The following is a 22,016-nucleotide window of genomic DNA, read 5'->3' on the forward strand; positions in this document are numbered from 1 at the left end:
ATAATCACTCTGTATTATGTTTCAAAGAGGTCTGAAATTATTTGGAACCAGTTGTACTGCAGTAAGTTGGTAGCTGTGATCTTATTATTCTTCTTAAAACCCGTCTATGGCTCCCTGTCACTCTTTGCATATTGTTCAGACTATTGCATGGCCCTTCCTGCTTAGTCCTCTTCAGCTTCCTCATGCCTTTTTCTGCTGAACTTCAGTTAGTTCTTTGAAGGGTTCCTGCTTTCTTACCTTTTTGGTTTTTTTTCTTTACATCTGACATGAAATACCCACCCCCCAACTCCATCCCTCCCCCTGGCCATTAACTCTTACTCATCCTTCAGGATTCAGGAAGCCTTTCCTGACCCATGTAAGAGGTTTGGTCTACTGCTGTGTTTTCCATAATGACGTAAAGTACTTCCTGCACTTACTTATAAATGAAAGTTTGGTCATCCATGTCTACAAGATTTTTGCCCACTGCTCTATCTCCAGTGCTGAGCATAGTACCTAGCAATAGTAGGCTTTCAGTTGGTGTTTGTTGAATGAATAATAATGAAACATTAAAGTTATTGGATTTCTCTCATCCCAATGTTTTAAGATAACAAACATTGGAGTCCAAATTTCTGCTCTTCCACTTACTTACTGTAGGACTACTTAATCTTGGAAAGCCAGTTTCCACATCCATAAAATGAGGATTAAAAATACCACCTCTCAAGGTAAAAATTAAATGATGTAAAGTGCTAGCTGAATAATTGGAATGTTTTCAATAAAATGGTAGCTTTTGTTAGTCTTATCAAACTGGCTCTGAGGCAGTTATAAGAAAAGGTAAAAACAGGCAGTGGCATCATTTTTGAGTAATTTTGTAGTGTAATTTCGCAAGGTGACTGTTTTGAGAAACATACATTCTTTGGATGTATGTTTTTGTGAAATTGTTTGAAATCAATCTCTTAGCCTTAGAAATGCAGACAATATATTTTTACCCGAACAATATATAATCTGTCATAAAGTATATGTTAAAAATCACATTTTTTTTGGTTTCGTTTATTTAAAAAACCTATTAGGACTAAAAATTATTTTTAATGACTAAAGTTTTGAAGTTTATAAAGTAGATAAGTTGATAAGTACAGAGTGGCACAGCAGATGGGAAGAATACTGAAATAGGGCAGAGATGTTGATATGGATAATCTTCACCAGGTATCATCAGTCTTCTAAAATCCATTTGATTGAATCAGACTTAGATAAAAAATAGAAAATAAACAAGATTGCTCAGAGAATTTCACGGAAACAATACCGTTACCTTAGAAGAGAATTTATGCTATTCATTAAAATGGTGCAACTGATAAATGTAGCTTTCTTTATTCATTTTATTTTGTTGAGCTATACTCAAGTATGTACCAAGCATTTTGAAAGCTTTGAGTTCCTGAGTTTGGAGATGTTTTTGACATTATTATATATTGATACCCGAGTTGTAAAAGCAGTTCTCAGTAAGGAGACATTTAAAATATTTTAAATCACTCTTGGATATTTAGCCTGAAGAAATTCTGCATCATAAACTAGTCTGAATTAGTTGAAATTCTACATATAAGGAAACAAAACCAACACAAATATTTTCATGGATGAAGTTACCGAAAATTGTTTGTGATTCTGCCCTGCTAATTTAATTTAGTAAGATGCTATTTTTTAAAAAATTTATTGAGAAAAAAATTCAGTGAAAGTAGATTATTAAAATTTTATTTCATTTGACTTATTTTAATTTGTTATAAATTAAATATGGTTATAAATCTCCCAGTTATTAATATTCCTGAAACCACGCCTCGTTGAATATCGTGTAAACCCAAACTATATTATACTGATCTCTTTCTTTGAAGAAGCAGATTATATATTAGCATAAACAGTTTCCAGACACTCAGTTAATAATTATTTTGACAAAACTTTATTCAGCATTCATAAGCACTAACCCATGGGGAAGCAAGAAAGTTATACTTGGAGACTGGAACATTCTAGTTGGTTGGGGAACTTATCTTGCTCACTCATTTTTTGATAGATTATTTTCCAATCTGTGTTTATATTATATTCCATAATGTAGAAGCTTAGATAGGAAATACTGAACTTTGTATAATGTGTAGTGTTATTATCAGCTTGATACGTTCTTAGTTTCAGATACACCACCACCACCACCACCTGTGGAAGAACCAGCCTTTGATGAATCCCCCCCTCCCCCTCCTCCCCCAGAAGATTATGAAGAGGAGGAGGCAGCTGTGGTTGAGTATAGTGATCCTTACGCTGAAGAGGATCCTCCATGGGCTCCAAGATCTTATTTGGAAAAGGGTAAGTTTCAGAGGGATATCTGGAGGGATGGGAAGAAATCTCTATATAGAAATGAAATTTACTGGTACTGAAGAGAATCTTAACTTATTTTTTACTAATAAGTAAAGTTTTGCTTGTATTTACCTGTATGTTCTTATTAACTTAGTTTACAAATTCCATGATTTTAGAAGTCATGCTAGTAAAATTCTGTGACTATTTTTTATTGATGGTTATGTATTGTTCCTATTGAACATGCTTTTTATGAATGGTTTCTGTAACAGAAAAATTAAAAAAAAAAAAAGGGCTTTTCTGGAATGCCTCAGGAAGAGGGTGATTTTTCCAAATTATTCATTATTGCTACCCCCATGGTTTATAAAGCATTCTTTTGTGGCATCTTATTTCAGATATTTCAGTTTAAGTGTCTCCATAATGAAACTCTTCCAAAGCATAATGGTTTTCTTAGTTTCTTCACAAAGTAGTATTGGGCATTTCTTTTAGTGAAAAGTTTCTCTGAATATATTAGCTAACCATGACATGGAACTTCTGTGACACAAGCTTCCAAATCTCATCAGGACTATTCAGCTCAGGAAAAAGTTTGCTGTCTTGAAGGAGATTTTTGTTAAGGAAATGGAAGCTACTGACTCAGTGGGTCTCAAAACTGACCTCACATTAGAATCACCTGGAGAACTTATATTAAGAAACCATGGACTTCCACTTCTGGCCAAGTTAGAGCAATAGTAATCAGATTTACTCTCTCTCCTAAAACAGTTAGGAATCCAGGAAAAAAATACAAAAAATAATGGTTTTCAGACATTGGACAATAGGCAGTGGTGGATTATGACCCCAGAGAGAAGGAATTAAAATAAGGTGAGCCTTTGATTGTCCTGGCTTGCTACCTAGAAGCAGTTTCCGGGTGGAACCCAAACAAAGCCTGGGAGTCTCACTGCATAGAGAGAGATCAGAATTTTGGGAGGCCACAGAGAAGAGGTAGCTACACTAAGACAGAAGACAGAGTTCTGCAGATCTGCAGAAAGTCCCCTTGAGTCTGACTGAGTACTGATCTGTACATGTGGTCAAGAAACTATCTGAAATTGGAGAAAGAACCACCAGAGAGGAGTAGGCAGAAAAACTATTGGAAATTATTGGAAATAACACAGGTATGGGAATAGTTCATGTTCCCAAACAAGCCAGATTAGAAAAACCTTGTAATACACAAGACACTGAGAAGAGGCCTCAGAAGTGTGTCCCCTTAGTAATGGGGCCAAATTAGCCCTAGACTAAAGTTTGCTCTGGACTGCCCTAACACTTAAATGCAAACCTTGAAAGCATCCAACTCATTTCAAGTAACTTAACTGAACTCCAGGAAATTCAACACTGTTCAAAGGAGTCAGCAAAATCCAATGCACTAAAAAGTAAGAATCACAGTATCAGCATCCAACCAAAAATTACAAGTCATGTAAAAAAGCAAAAAAAATATAACTTATAACTAAAAGAAAAGTTGGTCAATAGAGACAGACCCAGAAATGACCAAGATGGTGGAATTACCAGACAAGGCTATTATATAGCTATTATAAATGCCACACATGTTCAAGAAGGTAAAGGAAAATCAACATGAGAGAGAAGTGTAATATATATTTTTAAAAAAGAGAAACCCACATAGAATTTCTGGAGATGAAAAATACAATATCTAAACTGACACTTTAGAAGAATAGCAACCTTGATGATATAACAGTAGAAACTATGCAAAATGAGGCATGGAGAAAAACACTAAAAACAACAAATATGTAGGATAATATCAAATAGTCTATTTGCAGAAGATATGATCGCATATAGAAAATCATAATGAATCTACAAAAAAGCTGGTAGAGCTAAAAGTGAACTTAGCAAGATTTCAGGCTACAAGGTCGATGTACAAAATTAATTGCATTTTGTATACTAGCAACAAACAATTGGAAATTAAAATTTATAAAACAACTTGTAATAACATAAAATGAAATACTTAGGAATAAACTTAATGAAATATATGTAAGACCTGTATGATAAAAACTAAAACATTAAGAGAAATTAATAAAGGCCTTAAATAAATTGATAGATATATTATGTTCTTAAATCATTATCGTTAAGAGATCAGTTTTCCCCCAAATTGATCTATAAATTGAATGCAATCCCATTAAAAATTCCAGAAGTCTGTTTTACAGTAACTGACAAGGGGATTCTAAAAGTAGCATGGAAATGCAAAAGACCTAGTATAGTCAAAACAATTTTGAAAAGAAGACTAATGTCGGAGGATTCAAACTACCTGATTTCAGAGTTCTAGTGTAAAGCTAAAGTGTTCAAGACCATTTGGTGCTCGTGTAAGTATAGGAATATATAAATCAATGAATAAAATGCAGAATCTAGAAATAAGATCTACACAAAGGTGCCAAGGTAATTCAGTGAGGAAAGGACAGTGTTTGCAACAAATAGTGCTGGAACAGTTGGACCTCCATATGTTAAATATGAACTTCCACCCTTAACTCACCGTGCACATAAATATGAAATGTATTTTAGCTCTGAATGTAAAACCTAAACTATAAAACTTCTAGAGGAAAATATAGGAGAAAAATCTTTATGTTTGGAGGTTGGGAAAAAAATCTTGTAGAGGGCACATAAAAAACATGAAGCATAAAAGAAAAAATTGATAAATTCATTACATTTTTTTTCAAAGACTGTCAAGAAACTGACAAAGCAAGCCATTTGGACTGGGGAAAATATTTGCAAAATAACTTAGGAGACAAACAACTTGTAGGAAAAAGAAAGATTTGAACACACTTTACCAAACAGATACACGAATTGCCAATAAGCACATGAAAAGATACTGAGTAGTATTCATTAGGGAAATACAAACTACTGGTAGAAGCTGCAATATGGATGGATTTCAAGTGTTACACTAATGAAAGAACCAGACATCAAAGACTCATACTTTATGTCTTTATCTAAACGAAATCTAGAAGATCAGTGATTTTCAGTCAGGGACCAGTACTGGTGGGTGAGAGAATTTGCATAGCGGTATAAGGAAACTTTGTGGCATGCTGTATGTGATGATTGTGGTGGTGATTATACATTTGTCATGTATATAGGATCATACATTTGTCAAAACTCATTGGACTCTCCACTTAAATGCTTGTGTTTTGTGTCTAAATTACACCTTAATAAAGTTGTTTTTAAGGGGGGAAAATCCCAAGGTACTACACTAAGATGTGGCCTTGGGCATTGACATGTTTTACAAACTCTCTAGCTGATTTTAACACTGTCCGAGACAAAGCGATGACAGTTTTCAGCTCTGAAAAACCAGTCCAATTATTCCTTAAGAGACAAGCACAATGAAAAGTTTTGCTTTCTAAAAATTGACTCTTAAGTGAACATGTTGTAAAAATCTGGAGAGATTTATAAGAGATGAAAGTTTGTTTTCAGTCCAAGTACTTTTTAAAGTTTAAAAGAATATGCCTGAATTGTTCCTTAAGATGTTTTTCAAAGATTGGTTTATCTCTGTTAAGTTCAAGTTTTTCAAAACATGAAAACCAAATAAGCTCTTCTTTACTCTTTCTGGCAAAACAAAAATAACCAACTATGTTATGGTTCCTTTCTTATTTGAGTGTGCCTGAATGTAAAGGCTGTTGCCTAGTGACTCATTTTGCTATCTTAGACCTTAGGACCTGGTTCTCAGCCTGTGTATTAGAGTCACCTAGGGAGTGTTTAATATGTCTGCATCTCCAGACCTATTAAATCAGAATCTGTGGATGTGGGACTATGTCAGAATTTTTAAAAGTTCCTCAGAGAATTCCAAGGTTGAGACCCACTGCTGTAGGAGGTTTATCTTAATCCGAGATTACTGCCCATATTAGCAAAGAAGAGAGAATGTATATATGGATCTTGATTTAACTTTTGTGGAGATCAGATATTTTCATCTATTCATTACATGCCTGGCATAATGCAAGACTTATTATATATGTAAGGCAGTTAGTTTCTCCATCTTGCAAACTAGGAAATGAGGTTCCAAAATAATTTATAATGTTAGGGAATATATCAAAATGTTAGTGTGACAGAAAAGATATTATATTGTAATAGTTATTAATGATAATAAAAGAAGCTAACATTTATATAGAATGTTAACCATATCACGGCTCTGGGCTTGTATGTACATTGCCTCTTTTAATATAACAGTGCTTTGAGGTATTAGCACTGTTATAGTTCCCATTATACAGTTGAGTAAAAAGAAGCTTAGGAAAGTTAAGTATGTTCTATAAACTAATAAGTAGTAGAGCCGGGATTTGAACTAGGTGATATAATTCCAGAGCCCCCATTCTTAACCACTGTCTTAAGCTTGAGCTCTGGCAGACCTGAGATTGAGTCTGGCTATTCAGTTTACTAGCATTAAATTTTTCCTGGAAAACTTTGAGTTATTAGTTCCAATTTTATATCCTTCTATCAAGCCATCAGTTCTTATGTTCTTCTAGCTCAGTGACATAACTTCCTGGTAGGAAATATCAACAATGTATGATAATTTATCAGATAACATTTCTGTCTCCACAAGACTATGACAGTTTCTCGTCTTGTTCCTCTCTGTATCTCTAAAAATCAGCATGGATGTTCCATTAATGATTGTCAAAAAAATGAACAGTTCCATTAATTCTGTCTGGGGATTCTAGAAAGCTTCTCGGAGGACATGGCATTTGTGAAGGGCCTTGAATGATGAGGGGGAGTTTCATAGGCAGAGAAGAGAGTGAGGAAGGGCCATCCAGGCAGAGGGAGTTCTCTGAGTGAAAGGGCATGGCTGTTTGGGGCATGGCGAGTAGTGCCATGTGCAAGAGGACATGGGTAGGTTGTAGGGAGAGTGACCGGAGTATGAGTGGAGAGTGGGGAGGTAAGTTGTAATTAGTGATGGAAGGCCTTGAATACCATGCTGAGGTGTTTGTTTTTTTTTTTGTTTTTTTTTGTTTTTTTCTTGGTAGAGGGAAAGTTGTGGCAGATTTTTAAGCAGGTTAAGTCCCCATGTACTTATAGCTAAACTTTTTTTTTAAAGTTACCTGATAATAGCGTAGAGTACATTACATGGGAAAACGGGTTGGGAGACCAGGTAGGATACCTTTCTAAGGAAGAGATGAGGGTCTCACCTAAAGTAATGGTGCCAAAAACCTTGTTTCCAATAATAAGTAGATGCAATGGAAGTATTTTCCATGTGGCACTGTCACTCAAATCTTTTAACTCCTTCAGAGTTACCTGACTAAAGTCTTAATTTTTGTTAAAAGCAAAGGAATGGAGCCACCTAACTTGCAAACAGGTTGGGTTACTCAGTGGAGTAGTTCTCTTTAATACGACATCAGTCTTTTGAATTGCTCCTTTGACACCCAGAAGTGCTTTGTATTTTAAGACAGTGCACCACTGTACTTTTGTTAAGCGAGAGAATGATAAACAGGAAAGGAGAACTTTTTATGACTGATGCCTGACCAGAGGTATTATCTCAAGCAGATTAGTTTTTGGAATAGTATTTATAAAAGTTGAGACTCTAGAGTCTCCCAAAGATTATCTGGCACTCACACAGCTTAGAAAATCTTCCGGTACCCCCAGTTTAAAGACTGCTGCACTGACGGGGGCAGTGATTATGATAGAGAAGTGTTGGATTGAGCGATTAGGAGGCAGAATTAACAGGGAATGTCCTCTTCTGAATTACTTTGCAATAGGTTTACATTTCTGTAAGCATCGAGAATGTTATTAACTAAAAAAAAGCTAAAAATATTAAGTCGACTAGAAATAGTAAATACATATCTCGTTTTATATTTATAGTTAAACTTGTATGTCATTTAATAATATTTGTTTAGGGGTTTGGTTGTATTTTGAGAAATATGCACTAAACTCTTCCTAGGCCCCTCTAAAGTGTTTTCTGACATCCTTAATAGATCACTATAATGGCGAATATTCGAGTTTAAGAAAGCCATTTAACTTTATTAAACAAGCCAGAAACACACCTTTACTGGGGCAAGTTGCACTATTTCAAAAATTGCTGTTGTAGTTTCTTACTTATGAGGATTACAGTTGCATGAGAAACTGACAAAGTTATATCTCCCTCAGAATGAGTGGAGATTGTTAATGAGTGAATTCTGAGTGATACAAAAAAGTACAGAGGATCTTTTTATTAAAAAGATGAATTTTCACTTGTATTTGAGCAAGTTATAGGGTATCCTAATTTATCTGAACTGTTGAGGTAGATGTAATACTTAGGAACCACAGATTATCCCACAGATATTGTTGAAAGGCCCTACCTACCGAGTTATTTAAGCAATGAAAATCACAGGAGAGCTTACAGGTATCTTGGTTTTCTTAACACTTTTAGTCTGTTACTGTGAATGTGTTAAATTGGTGCCATATGCACCATGTATTTTGAAAGACTATATATAGTGAACTCCCATCATTCACATGTATAACTTGTGGGAATTCAACCAGTATCTGTTCAGTGAATAGACATGGGCTCCAGAAAGTGAGGAAGGCATAAATCTGCTATTCCTTTATCTCACTTGCCTCTCATAGCTCACTGCACTAATATAATTCTAATGCTTAAAAGATATGTGTTTTTACACAACATGGTGCTTCAGCACAAGCTCATCTGAAGAAATTGTCATCTTTTCTGATTCTGGGATTGTTCTCTTGTCAATGAGATATTTCCCCATAGGCCGTTGAAAGGTACTTTGATTTTTTTGTCATTTCTACTGTTTCGAACCTAATCTCCCCAAGAAGATAGGATTCCATTGTATAGGACTGGGTATTTGGGGGAAAAATTTTTTTTTGGTTTATTTAGAAAGTCACTGTGTTTTTAAAGTACTGCAGAAGTTGGAAAAGGATGGATATTCATTTATTTGGTTCTGTCTTTTTGAGAATGTTATTCTCTTTCACATCCTATTTTTTTCCCCCTCTAGTTGTGGCAATTTATGATTATACAAAAGACAAAGAAGATGAGCTGTCCTTTCAGGAAGGAGCCATTATTTATGTCATCAAGAAGAACGACGATGGTTGGTATGAGGGAGTTATGAATGGAGTGACTGGGCTCTTTCCTGGGAATTACGTTGAGTCTATCATGCATTATTCTGAGTAAAGCTCAGCAGGGCTGTTTCCCTCACAAGAATAGTCAGGTTTTCCCAGATTATCAAAAGGCCCTGGGATTCCCCTCCAGTGAAACGAATGAAGGATACAAATGAAGGATACAAATGATAAAAACTACTTACGTTTTTTTCAGTTTATCCCCCAGTATTAAAACAAACAAGCAAGCAAGCTGAGTGTGCAAATGGATCTTTCTGCCATCATTTGTACTATGCTGAGCTGTCTGGATGAAATAAAGTGACCATTTCTGAAATTGTCACCGGTATAACAGCATAACTATGTAAAACAAATCAGGTTAAGACTGATTCAGAACAAAATCTGGGATCTTTCTCAGGAATACTGTACACCCATGGGATTTCTCCTCCTGTAGAATCTGTGGCATTGGATGTTCTTCAGTGCCTGTGCTAAAGGGTTAGCCTTATGGCCTACTGAGTACCCTAGCCCCACACTGTCTTCCACTTGTGTGAGGAGGAGGGAACCATTCTTTAAATACCATACTTAACCATTTTTATAGTTGTTCAGATGGCTCATTTCCTCTTTATCACTGTAAATTCTGCATTCTCTCAGCACTTGGGTGCACCAGAATTAATACTAAACTGACTTGCATCCCTTTATGTTTCTCAGTTTGTAGATTATGAGGGTGATTGAAATGAGTCTCCAAACATCGAGGGTGGTTGACAATTGCCAGTTTGATTTAAATGTGCTGCTGCTGCATGAGACTGCATTGCCACTGATGGCCAGTACACCCAGTCGTATGTGTGCGCTAGCCTGGTTCATATGCTGAAGTGAGTGTGTGAAGCTAGGTGCAAAGGTTCTGAAGAGACTGTACTATAGAAACATTCTGCTCAGTAGGCATCCTGAACCCTTGCCTTAGGCACTGTTTTGAGGAGTAGGATCTTGGAAGTCAGACCAACTATTTACTTCACTATTTAGAAAAAAACTTTTTTGGAAAATAGCAGTTATTTTTCAAGTTTGTTGATAGTCACTGGGAATAAAAGGCTCGCTACTGTGCTTTTGGAATGTTATTAAATGGCCAGTGTTAGCTGCTGCTGAGCTGTTTACTCACTTAACTCTAGAAAAGGTAAATATCTCTTGATTTTGTGGTTGGCCTCTGAAATAACTGCTCTTGCTAAGAATTTGAACTTTATATCTCAGACTAAGAATAGTGGGATAAAACCAAGTACTTGTTCAGTAACATAAAAATTGAGATAACTTTGAGAGAAACACCATATTTTTTATCTGCCCAATAATAGCTTCAAATTCAGTGGAGTTTGTAAGGCAGATGGCTTTAATCATCACTTCTGTAATCAGTATAATAAATATTGAAAAAATCCAAGAGGGCTTGCTGCTCAGCAGATAGAATACTGTGCTGATGGTCTAGCTCATGATCAGGTCCAAAGCTGTCATGGGTTCTTCCCAGTCCCAGTGACTTGGCCAGAGGAGCGCTTCGGCAGGTAACTTCCCTGTGCTGGGTCAAAGGGGAGAGGCAATAGTTGCAAATACAGTTGATCCTTACACAACACAGATTTGAACTGCACAGTTTGACTTACATGCGGAATTTTTTCAAAAGATATATAGTTGGCCCTCCATATCCCCAGGTTTTGCATTTGCGGATTCAACCAACTACAGGTCAAAAATAGTATCTTAAGTCCGCATTTGGGAATCCAGATGTGATGTACCAACTGTATGCATTGTTTTACACAATTTCATATAAGGGATTTCAGCATCTGAGGATTTTTGATATCAGCAGGGTTTTGGGGAGTCAAAACCTATATAGGTGGATTTTCAATTGCATGGGGGTCAGTGTCCCTAACCCCCATATTGTTCAAGAGTCAACTATTTCACATGTAGGCCTTGAACATGAGATAGTACATAGAGGAATTTGAAAAATGAACATGCATAATAGTGTGAGGAAATTCAGGTTGTGTAGGCAGAAGTTAATATTCCACTTGTGAATTTGTTATCTGAGCACAAAACTTCATCACCATTTAACTGAGACCCAGATGTAGAGTTCCCTTATCAAGACTTTTTTTCTTTTTTAATGTTGCAGGGTTTTCTCCCCACATAGTCCAAGACAGCTATTTTGCTTTTAGCTGTCTCTAAAACTTTGAATTTAACTTTCATTAGCTTGCCTCAGGTCCACATTCCACTTCATGCTTTGTTAGGTCAGCTTGACATCCTTTATTCTGTTTTCCTTCAAAGTAATGGCCCTGAGTGTCCTCTGAGCCTTCAGCTTCATTATGGACCCAACCTAGACCACACTTGTATAGGTTAAATTCTTCATAGTGTTGGTTTTTAACTAGGAAAACTGTTTTGAAATTAGATGTTCCAGCTTATTAAATAGCTTTTGGCTGAGAAAGCTAGGTGGATTTAATAAGGCAGAAGGTATTTTGAAATCCAACATAGTTCCCACAGCTCACACTACAGCAGAGAAGACAACTGTGCAACGAGAGTTGGTGGTGACCGGCTTGCCTGTGGGACCCCTGCTGGACTGGGGAGTGCAGAGGACACTGGTGAAGTCCTTCATACTGAAGACCAGCGGGGGATCCAAGAGTCAACCGATTTTTTCTATATCATTTAGTACTAATGTGAGTGATTTTTTTTTTTTTAAACAATACCTGTTAGTGGATTTTCTGCATATTTTAAATTTTTGTAGTTTTGAATTCTGTATATTGTCTTGGAAGGATACTATGTAATGATGATGGGCCAGGCCTACAGTAATTGGAGACTTTTAATGTATGTAATATTTCATAGATTGCATGCTATTATAGTCTGTGAGAATAGTATTTCTTGTTTAACGTAAGTTTCCCCCATTTTTTTTTTTTTTATGAACTTTGAGACTAGATGGTTGGCAGTAGGAATTCCGAGTGAATGTAGAAATTTTACATGCTACGCAATATTGTGGCAAAGATGATCCAAATCTAAAATCTGCTGACCAGTAAGCAAGCATTATCAGGACAGAGAGAATTCATGGGAGGGGATTTTTCTTCCTGAAATGTTTCTTGACTTGGTACTCACTCTTTTTATCTTTTTTTTTTTTTTAAGTGACTTAAAAAATCATTTTTTGGTTTTACTGTTTGAAAGGCCATGGGGACGTGAATGAAAATAGTTGTCAACTTGTTGGCCTTATGGCCAAGGCAGTAAATCCAAAGCAAAAAGTGTTAATGTGTCAAAATCTACACCTGATTCAGCCTGTTTGAAATAAATATGAATCTTTTTAGATGTCTAGTTCCTTATTTTCCATCTTTTGGCTACTTCCTATCTCTGCCAGGGGCACTGTAGGGTTGGCAAGGGCCTGCTGCTTCGGCTGTGTTCCCACGTCTCTAGGTGAAACATGTCATCCCTCCTTCCCTCCTCCTGCTTATTACCCAGCCAGAGAGAATGTTTTGTGCATCTTTTACAGTGATGTCTGTAATGTAGCTGTGCCCCTTAACAGTCTTATGTTGATTAAAGATGATTACTTAAGATTTTTGTTTGAGAGGCATCAAAATGGTGGTAGTTTCCTTTATCCTTCTGTGTTCATTTTCTTTTAGCAGATGACCTTTCTGCATTAGGAACTGTTAGTTTTACTTTTTCTCCTCTGTGGAGAGCAAGGGCACCTTTCCTTTTGAAAAGAGTTTAATGAAGGAGTTGGCAGGTGATTGCTAACTCTTTGAAAAGAATGGGGATCTGAATCGCTTCCGAACTTCTTTGGCCAGGAACTCCTGATTGGCAATAAGGTGATGATTTCTCTCACATGATTTACTTAGTCATAGAATTTTAGAGCTAGATGAGATTTTAGTTGTCTCATTAACTGATGAGGTTAGGAGTTTCATTTCAGATAACAGCGAGTTAATACCGGTCAAGTTGCTGACTCAGTGCTGCTCTGGTACTCTTTCTATAAGGGTCTCAATTGTGCTGTATGTTTCCTTAAAAGGAGTTCTACTTGGTGTCTTCAGGCAGATACTTGAAAAGATATGCTGTCTTGATAAATACCATCAGAGTATTCAAACTTGTTTAAAGGAGTGTATTAAGTACAACATTATTTAGTGAAGATCTTCATTTTAACCCTTCAAAAACTACACTCAGCAAAAATTATCTTTTCCATTAGGTGTATATAGCAAAAATATTTCAGACTGGCTGGAGCATAGCAAACAGCCTTATTTGAGAGAGCCTCATAAAACAGTTCTGTGTTAAACAGAGGCATTAAGCTCATTATCTAAAGTTTTCTGTATGCTCACTTTTGTTCCTATTTGAGAATCTCACAATTCTTTTAAAGAAAATTGACAAATGAAACGACAGGGCCTAACTGTGTATAAATGATCCTTGCTAAATCTTGAGATTTTTTTGTAAAAAAAAAAAAAAAAAAATCAAAAAGCTTATTTTCACATTAAAATGGAAATGTCTTTTGGAACTTCAGAATTCTATGGAAAAGCAGTTTTTATCATATTTTGTGTCCATGCATCTTTTTTCTTAAGAAAATGGTTTACAAAAAAGAACGTAAACAGTTTGTGATCTGGCCAGTTGTACTTTTAGCTCCCGGAGGGGTAAGATTGGTGTTCTAAGTTTAGAAAGAACAGTGCAGGAAAACTTGAGGGAGCAGTCTGTTGCCAGTGATGTTTCTGTGTGCTATTAACCACCTCCATATGAGGGGGGAGCATTCACTTTTTAATTTTAAAATTGTATTTGGAATTGTTGCTGTGTACTAAAAGAACTTGACCTAAATAAAATCCCACAAAGTTTATTTAAGTGTCTTGTGAATATTTTTATGCAAATAACTTCTTTCTAAAGTAAGTGTAAGCATGTTGGAGAGAGTCCTTAAGTCAGGGCGCTCCTTTTTATTAAGTCTTAAAAACTTCAAATATTTAAAATGTTGAGCCCTAAAACAATTTTCACCTGATTTTTTTCTTCAATGAAGTTTTTCTTCTTCAAGACACCTGTTCTAAATAATTATTTTCTATCCTTATTTTTGCTGTAAGTGAACCTGAAGTTTTCTGATCACTTTCCCCCACATATAATTATTTGAATATAAAAAGAGCTGCTATTTTTTTACCCTAGTTTAGGTAAATGACAGTGATTTGTAAATAGAATACACATTTATACATACTTTGATGTAGCAGTCAGTCCAACACAACTGTGATACCAAAAGCTTTGAAGAAAAAGGATCTCCTGTACTAGTTTATACCTAGTTGTACTTTGTGTAAAGAAAAACATCTTTGTAAACAGTTATCATCACTTCTTAATTGCCAATGTATTTAATAACCAAAGCTCCCTAGTTTGTTGGTATAGTCTTTACTTAAAGGTCAACCAATGAATACATCAAATTGTAGTTTATTTACCATCGCACTTAGTTTTTATTGCACAGCTTATTTCTGGGTACCCCAACATAAACAGCAAAATCAGATTCTTAATGGTGCCGATTCACAAACAGTCAAGTAAAGACCCTCATGTTTAAATGAAATCTATGTATTCTTTTTATTAAGGATTGGGTAAGCTGACATAGTGAAAACATAACTGAAAAATTTACACTGACTGTATGACTAATGTCCTAAGCCATTACAATAGTTCACTGACAGTAACTGGCAAGAGTAACTTGGAAAATAACTTAATCCAGCAGTAGAACAAAAACATCGTCAGTAGTACTGAATATATTTCTCTCATATATATCTATATATATCTATCTATATATATAGGTTTGCACAATCGGGAAGCAAGGCACATAATGAAATGGGAGCGTACATTTAAGCAGAATAACAGCAACAAAGCTGAAAGAAAAATTGTAACTTCATCTTTACCAAGCTGTGCATAATTGTTTGAATAATATCCTCTATCAGGTACTTTATAATGCAGTTCTTTTTGCCTTCTTTGTCATGCTTTAAAAAAGTATATTCCTACACTGTATCTATTTACTTATTTATAGCAAAGCTCCCACAGGCTAGATGTCAGTGTGAGCCTTGACTCAATTTTTTAAAGACATGGGAAGAGAAGGAACAATCCCAGTTAAATATAATGTGTAATTTTCCTTTAAACAGTAAACAATCTTTTTACAACATTAAGCACAAGCTAATATTTTAAATGTACATTTCTATAAAAGGAGTTCACTAATGGCCGATAATAAAATTAAGCAAAATCATTTAAAACATTCCAGTTAATGCTTATTTTCTAAGATTATTTACAATAGAGAAAAAATACAGGGGCGGGAATCATGGAAAATGGCAGCTTTTGGTATTAGGTTACAGTAAATTTAACAAACAATGGACAGTTCCCAAAATGCAAGATTTTTTCCTTTGTTTCAAGCATGTTCTACTTAAAAAGAGGTTGAGGCATCAACAGTTATGAGTTTCGTGTTAACTGCCATCTATGATCAACATACTTCTGAAATCTGCCATCTCTTAAATATGTAGTATTCACTGTCACCCTGACGCAACTCACTTCTCTCCATGTCTTTGGTAGAAAGCAGCCAGTCCCCGTTTAGGTAGAGGAAACCATCTCTGGTGAGATGATAGTCATTTTTTCTATTTCTGTATAAACTAGAAATACCTTCCCTCTCTTTCATTAGCACCTCAAAGTTTGCTTGTTGGATTTTTTTTTTATGCTATTCCAAAAGAATTCAAGGCACTGGGGATTATAGCAAATACTGTTTTCTCTTCTAAATAGTTCATTACTGCAAAAAGCAAATCAGTTGGAGATTTTTTTCCTTCAAGTGTTTATCAAGTATCTTGTTTTGCTTATTTTTATTTAGCAAGTTTATTCTACAGCTAAATTTCAGATTTCTTTTACATATAGACCTTCCAAGGGCACAGCAACGGAGTATGTGTTTAGCTTGAGGGATAGGTTGGTAAAGGTGTAGAAATAAATGTTCTACTGACCTTTTAAAGGAAAATAAATCTTAAGAGACTGGGATACTTTTAATTTTGTTCTACTTGCATCTCTCTGTAGATCAAATCTCAACTTTGTGAGTAGTCACAAAAGTTTACCTAGTCATACAGGTTTAACTGGTCTAAACTTGAACAAAATCTGTGAGATTATATCAGTTATAATTTTAGCCCTGAAGATGTATGAAAAAGTTTGGTAATAACATAAAATTAGGAAAATACTTTTTACCTGTTTAAATTCACTTATGTTTGTAACATAAAATTGCTTTTAACTGAGGAAAAGCTGACAAAAGGTTCTGTTGGTGGCATTATAGTCAAATCATAATCCACATCATTCCCTGAATTTTTTTCAGGCTAATTTATAAATACATCCTTGACCCATGCTTATTAGCAGCTATAGTCTCCCAAAATAGCACCTCTTGAAACTCTAAATAGATGCACTGCTCCTATTAATCTTAATCTCAGAATTGTCAGTATACTGAAATTATTATTCATGATCCCCCAGTTTTGTTTAGATTAACTTTCTTGATAAACTTAGCACTGTTTTAAGTGGCAAGTAAATTTACATAAGGGGACTTCCAAGATAGTTCACAGCCCTTAACAGAATGTGCCATCTCAGTGGCCAGGAGCACCTTGATTTTAGAGGACTGTAAAACACCATGTCTATATTACTCTGAAATTTCCTGATAAAAATCATTTCCTATAACTTTAAAGAGCAATCTTTCTCATTTTAAAGTCTCAGAAATTTAAAAAAAAAAAAATCTAATTTACAGTTAAATGGGTATCTGTAAAAACCTTAGGAAGAGTTACTTTTCCCAAGTGAATTACAGTAAGGAAAGAAAATATATTTGAGTAGTAAAAGCCAAGCTGATAAAATTTCAATAGAGAATAGTCTAACATTTATAGTAGTACCTATGAACCTGATGTAAGTTGTTGCTGACCTTCAGAGTCAGTGCCAAAACTTTAAGTACAAGGTGATTCAATTTTGAAATTGTGGTAGAAGTTAAATTAAGGGTGCCACAAGTAAACAGGTCACTAGCTCTAATAGGGCCCCCATCTGCACTGCCCTCAATAGCAGGCTGAGGTCGTCCATGCTGTTTAGTACAGCCAAATCAACTGTCCAGATTTTCTTCTCCGACCTGAAGAAGCTATGTTGGGTTAGAGCTGCTGAGCAGAAGGCAGTGAAAGAAGGCACAGTGCTAGTGTCATCTGGCAGTAGGTGTTTACCATAAACACATCAGAGAAAAGGAGCAGTTACAAAAACATAGTCGCAAAAAAAACCAAAAAAAAACACAAAAAAAAACCCCCACAAAACTATATCCCCCCAAAAATCCAGTTTTAAAAAAACCCACCAGGCAGTAAATCACTAGAAGTATAATGTAAAGTATTTGTGTGGTTTTTTTTTTTTTTTTTTTGATTCAGTTGTTTAACCCATAACAAAGGAAAAGTTGATTAATAATAGCCTTCTCCATTTTGGAGAAATGTAGAGAGAAACAACCTATTGTCAGACAGGCCACTGGATTGGGATAAAAATGACAGTTCCTCCTCTGTCCCACCTCTAAAGCAGCGGTCCCCAACCTTTCTGGCACCAGGGACTGGTGCTCCAATGAGAATCTAATGCCTGCTGAGCTGAGGTGGTGATGCTGGCGCTGGGAAGCGGCTGCAAATACAGAGGAAGCTTTGCTTGCTTGCCCGCCGCTCACCTCCTGCTGTGCGGCCCGGTTCCTAACAGGCCACAGACCAGTACTGGTCTACGGCCTGGGGGTTGGGGACCCCCATCTAAAAGATGTCTGCTCTTTCAGAAAATGATACACCAAAAGCATCAGTCCAGGATGGCTATCATTAAGACTGACACAAAAAAGAAGTCTCAGAAAAACTCACACTGAAAAAAACAAAAGCTGTGTTTTAGGGCTCTCACCATGGATGAACGAAGGTTGATTTGAAGGTACATGACTGAAATCGAAGTTACCCACCTTCATGTAAAAGAAACCCACCACAAACACCATAGTGACAAATGTATCACTGGCTTCATATTCTTAATTCTTTACCCCACAAATAAGGATGATTGTTAGAATATAAAACCGCAGGCAGAGACTATGGGAAATCACTTCACTCATGAGTCACAGTGGAGCTTGGCAATCTATACTCAAACATTACCCAAAATGCTGTGCATGCTGAAATTAATAATGCAGATGTGTTAAAGGTCACTTCATAAGCATAACAATATCAAGCACAGAAAACTTTGTAAACCACTGAAAATATCCAAAAAGTATATTTTAAAGGAGCAAGGCTTTAAAAAAATACACGATGGTATATATATTCTTATTGCTCTATAACCACATGAATATATTGGACAATATCCCGGAGATATGGCAAAGGAGAGGTGTCACCAATTCTCTTTATGACACAATACTTTCTTGGAGAATGGGTTATATGGGTGTCTTGTGTACACAGTACAACTTTAATTTTTTTTTTTTGGACTATTTACTATCTTCCCCCATTGCATTGGAATCACTTTTTCCTTTCAGGACAGTGTCAAAGATTTTTGCACTTTACATTGGCAATCCTTAGTTACAACAGGCAGAGACTTTCATTACAAGATGTGCTCATTTACCATTGCTGGGATGGCTAGGTTTTATTCTTTTAAGAGCAGCTCTGAGATTGCATTCCTAACAATTTATCATCACATTTCTCTCAGATATCAAGGAAAATTCACAGGAAAAAAAACAGTAGTGTAGTGTGAAGCATACAGAATTATAGTGTGTTATTAGAGCAATGATTTCATGTTATGCCAAGTTGAACATGCATAATATGTCATGTCACTTACTATACTTGGACTACACTTCTTTATTAGAACACCTGGACCAATCTCCACAACCAGGCAACAACAGGCAAAGGTCCTAGTGTGCTCTAGTATCAACAAACCTTATTTTTTCCCCTCTCCCTTTATGATAGTCCCTTAGTTAAAGGAATTCTTTGTATTACACATTACAATTCATATACGACCTGATTAATGATACCTGTACAGGGGCCAGTTTTGTTCTCTTTTAATCACCCCATCCTTCTAGAGAGCAATACACAGAAAAGACACATTTCAGAAGGTGTTTTTGTTTTTCATAATGATGCACCGTACTGTTCACAGGATGGGTATATCTGATATAGCAACTGTCCACAGATACCTAATATCAACAGCTACCTAAAGCACATAACTGGTGACCCAAAGACATACTGGGACTGAGCATTCCAAGGTATTGTGTTGAATATTCTCACAATAAGTCAAAGAAGGATCACCAAGCTTGATGAAGCGTCACACAGCCCATGAAAAGATTCCAGCAGTATAAAAAGAACTATCCAGGATTATAGTACTAAATTATCAATGTACGGTAGGCAAAGAGCTTACCTGTGACAGAGCACATCCTAGATTCGGGTGGGATCATTGCAGCAGTATTACAACCAGAATGGTTTAGTTATGCCGCATATTTACTTTCTGTGCACAACCAGGTACAGATAGTGTCCGAAAATTTCCCCATACTGCACTATTTACCCGTTCTATGAAGTGAAGAGATTTTCCTGATTTAAAGTGCCCCTTTATGTATAGTAATGAAATGTCAGTCAGGCAGTTCTAACTTCAGCCAACTGGGGGAAAGAACAGAGAAGCCCCACAGATAACACCAAACATTCTGGTTGTCTTCTCAAACTGAGAAACAGCACATTATACATCTATTCCTTAACAGATAATATACAACATGCACAGATAGGCCATACATGGACTCTTAAAAAATACCTTCTACATAAGTCATCAGAAGTTTTTTTTTGGTCCAATCCACATGATAATAGAAATCATAAGGGACAGGACACACATCCCCTTCCGTGCCTCATCCACCCAAAACACATAAAACCCATTTTCAGATTAGGAGAGAAAAGAAATAAATAGAATCACTCTCAGTTATACACACACACACACACACACAAAATCTTATGTATAGCTGTGTGTGTGTATACACACACACACACACACACACACACAGCGGGACACTACCTGAATAACATACCAGGAGGCTCTGAATACCTGACTTCCTAGATGATCAGGTGAGCTGATTGTAGAACTGATTACAGACACCATGATGATAAAGTCCTGCAGTAACTACCAGTCTCTTGAGAGCTTGGTGTTCTGGTCTCTTTTGGGGGGAGCAGGAGGAGGTCCTCTCCGCAACGTTGCATAGCCTGATATGTGACTGCCTCCGTAACCAGCTTTCTGTTGATCAGAAAGCAGTTCAGGGGGCGGTGGGGGCAATGCCATGTCATCCATGGTAGCTGTGGGTTCTGCTCTGGACATGCGGGAGGAGGAGAGCGAGCCATGCCGGGTGATGGACTTTCGTTGCAGTGTCCTGTTGAGGTCAGCCAGGAATCCAGGCTGGACGCTAAGGCTGGATTTGGGCGAGGTGGGCACTTGTGGCGCAACTGTGGCCATGGCTGGCTGCTCAGAAATCTCTGCTTGAGTGAGGCGGGTGCTGTCATTCCGTTTGGGCCGTGTGGGTGGAGGGGCCTTCTTCACTGACGTTTTGGACCATGACTGTGGCTGAGGATTAACAACTGCCACTTTGGGAGAAGTGTTTCCCGAGAACGCCGCTGGGATCTCTATGGGAGGTGGAGGCAGCTCGATTTCAGGTGGAGGGGGTGGAAAGTCAGAGTCTGAGGGAGGAGAAGGGAATTCTGCCACAGAGTCCTTGCCACGGCCACTTATGACAGGTGCTTTTGCTGCCACACCACCCTGCAGGAGAATTCCAGGAAGGTTAACTCCAGAAAGATTTAGTTTTCCAGGTTTGGGGGGTGCTGCAGGCGGTGGTGGGGTCTCCTTGCTGGGAGACCCTGAAAGTTCTGCTGGCGAAGCAAACCTGCTGACTAGACTGTCCACCGAGGGTCTCTTAGGCTCAGGGTGCTCTGCACAAGTGCTGGACTTAATGCTGGAGTTCCGCTGTGGGGTTGGGGGAGGCTTCTTCCCCCCAGGGCTGGACGTCTTACTGGTCTTTCTGCCTGGAGATCCACTTCTGTCAGGGGCAGGAGAAGCTGTGGGTGTAACTGGTGGTGGCGGTGGGGCTGGGGCTGGGGCTGGGGCTGGCGGCGGCGGCGGCGGTGGTGGTGGTGGCGGTGGTGGAGGAGGAGGAGGAGGAGGAGGGAACACCAGGCTGCTCTCAGGAGGAGGAGGAGGGAAATCTGGAGAAGGGACAGGGATTGAACTGGGCTGCCACTTGGGTTTTGCTTTCACAGCAGGAGGGGACTGTGGGGCTACACTGGCTGAGACTGGCTTTAAGGGCTGCGACTCCATGGGGGGAGGGGTGGGAGGCGGGGGGAACTGGCTGGCTATCTGCTTCACTGTGGAGGGCACTGGGGACAGCGGAGAGGGAGGCGGTCTTACACAGAAGCTCTGATGTTTGGGAAAGGTGGGTGGGGGCACTGGACCCGCAGGAGCAGCAGGAGAGGGTGGAACGTGAGAAACGGGAAAAGCTGGCTGCTTTTTTGCTGGGGGAACTGGAGGAGTGGGTGTAGGTGGCACAGCTTGTGTCACAACAGGTGGCACAGTCTTGGTGCTGGTTGGTGGCATTGTCACTAGAGGTTTGGGGGGGGCTTGGGGAGGGAGGGGTGCAGGGACAGGAGGCGGTGGGGGTGTTGGAGGAGCTGCTTGAATAACATGCTGAACGTGGTGAATCTTCAGTGGAGGAGGTGGGGGGCTGAACTGTG

General features: G+C 37.7%; 2 protein-coding genes across 7 annotated transcripts in view; one reads left to right on the top strand and one right to left on the bottom strand.

The window, feature by feature from the left end:
* Positions 1 to 14,146, top strand: part of ABI2 (abl interactor 2) — an 85,249-nt gene extending 71,103 nt beyond the window's left edge. For 4 of the 6 annotated variants that reach the window (XM_015596535.2, XM_015596536.2, XM_015596537.2 and 1 more), the window contains 3 exons: positions 2,140 to 2,313; positions 9,243 to 9,335; positions 11,830 to 14,146. In XM_015596535.2, coding sequence (XP_015452021.1) covers positions 2,140 to 2,313; positions 9,243 to 9,335; positions 11,830 to 12,119 — 557 coding nt within the window. In that variant the 3' untranslated portion in view covers positions 12,120 to 14,146. Of the gene's footprint in view, positions 1 to 2,139; positions 2,314 to 9,242; positions 9,929 to 11,829 lie in introns of those variants that run through there. The other 2 variants (XM_006921374.3, XM_015596540.2) reach the window with 1 other exon arrangement.
* Positions 14,147 to 18,580: 4,434 nt separating this feature from the next.
* LOC112470270 (ras-associated and pleckstrin homology domains-containing protein 1-like) overlaps positions 18,581 to 22,016 on the bottom strand; it is a 4,706-nt gene continuing 1,270 nt past the window's right edge. The window contains exon 2 of the mRNA XM_025039316.1: positions 18,581 to 22,011. Coding sequence (XP_024895084.1) covers positions 20,422 to 22,011 — 1,590 coding nt within the window. The 3' untranslated portion in view covers positions 18,581 to 20,421. The remainder of the gene's footprint in view (positions 22,012 to 22,016) is intronic.

The sequence above is a fragment of the Pteropus alecto genome, unplaced genomic scaffold (genome assembly GCF_000325575.1).
Source record: "Pteropus alecto unplaced genomic scaffold, ASM32557v1 scaffold3, whole genome shotgun sequence".
Taxonomy (NCBI): domain Eukaryota; kingdom Metazoa; phylum Chordata; class Mammalia; order Chiroptera; family Pteropodidae; genus Pteropus; species Pteropus alecto.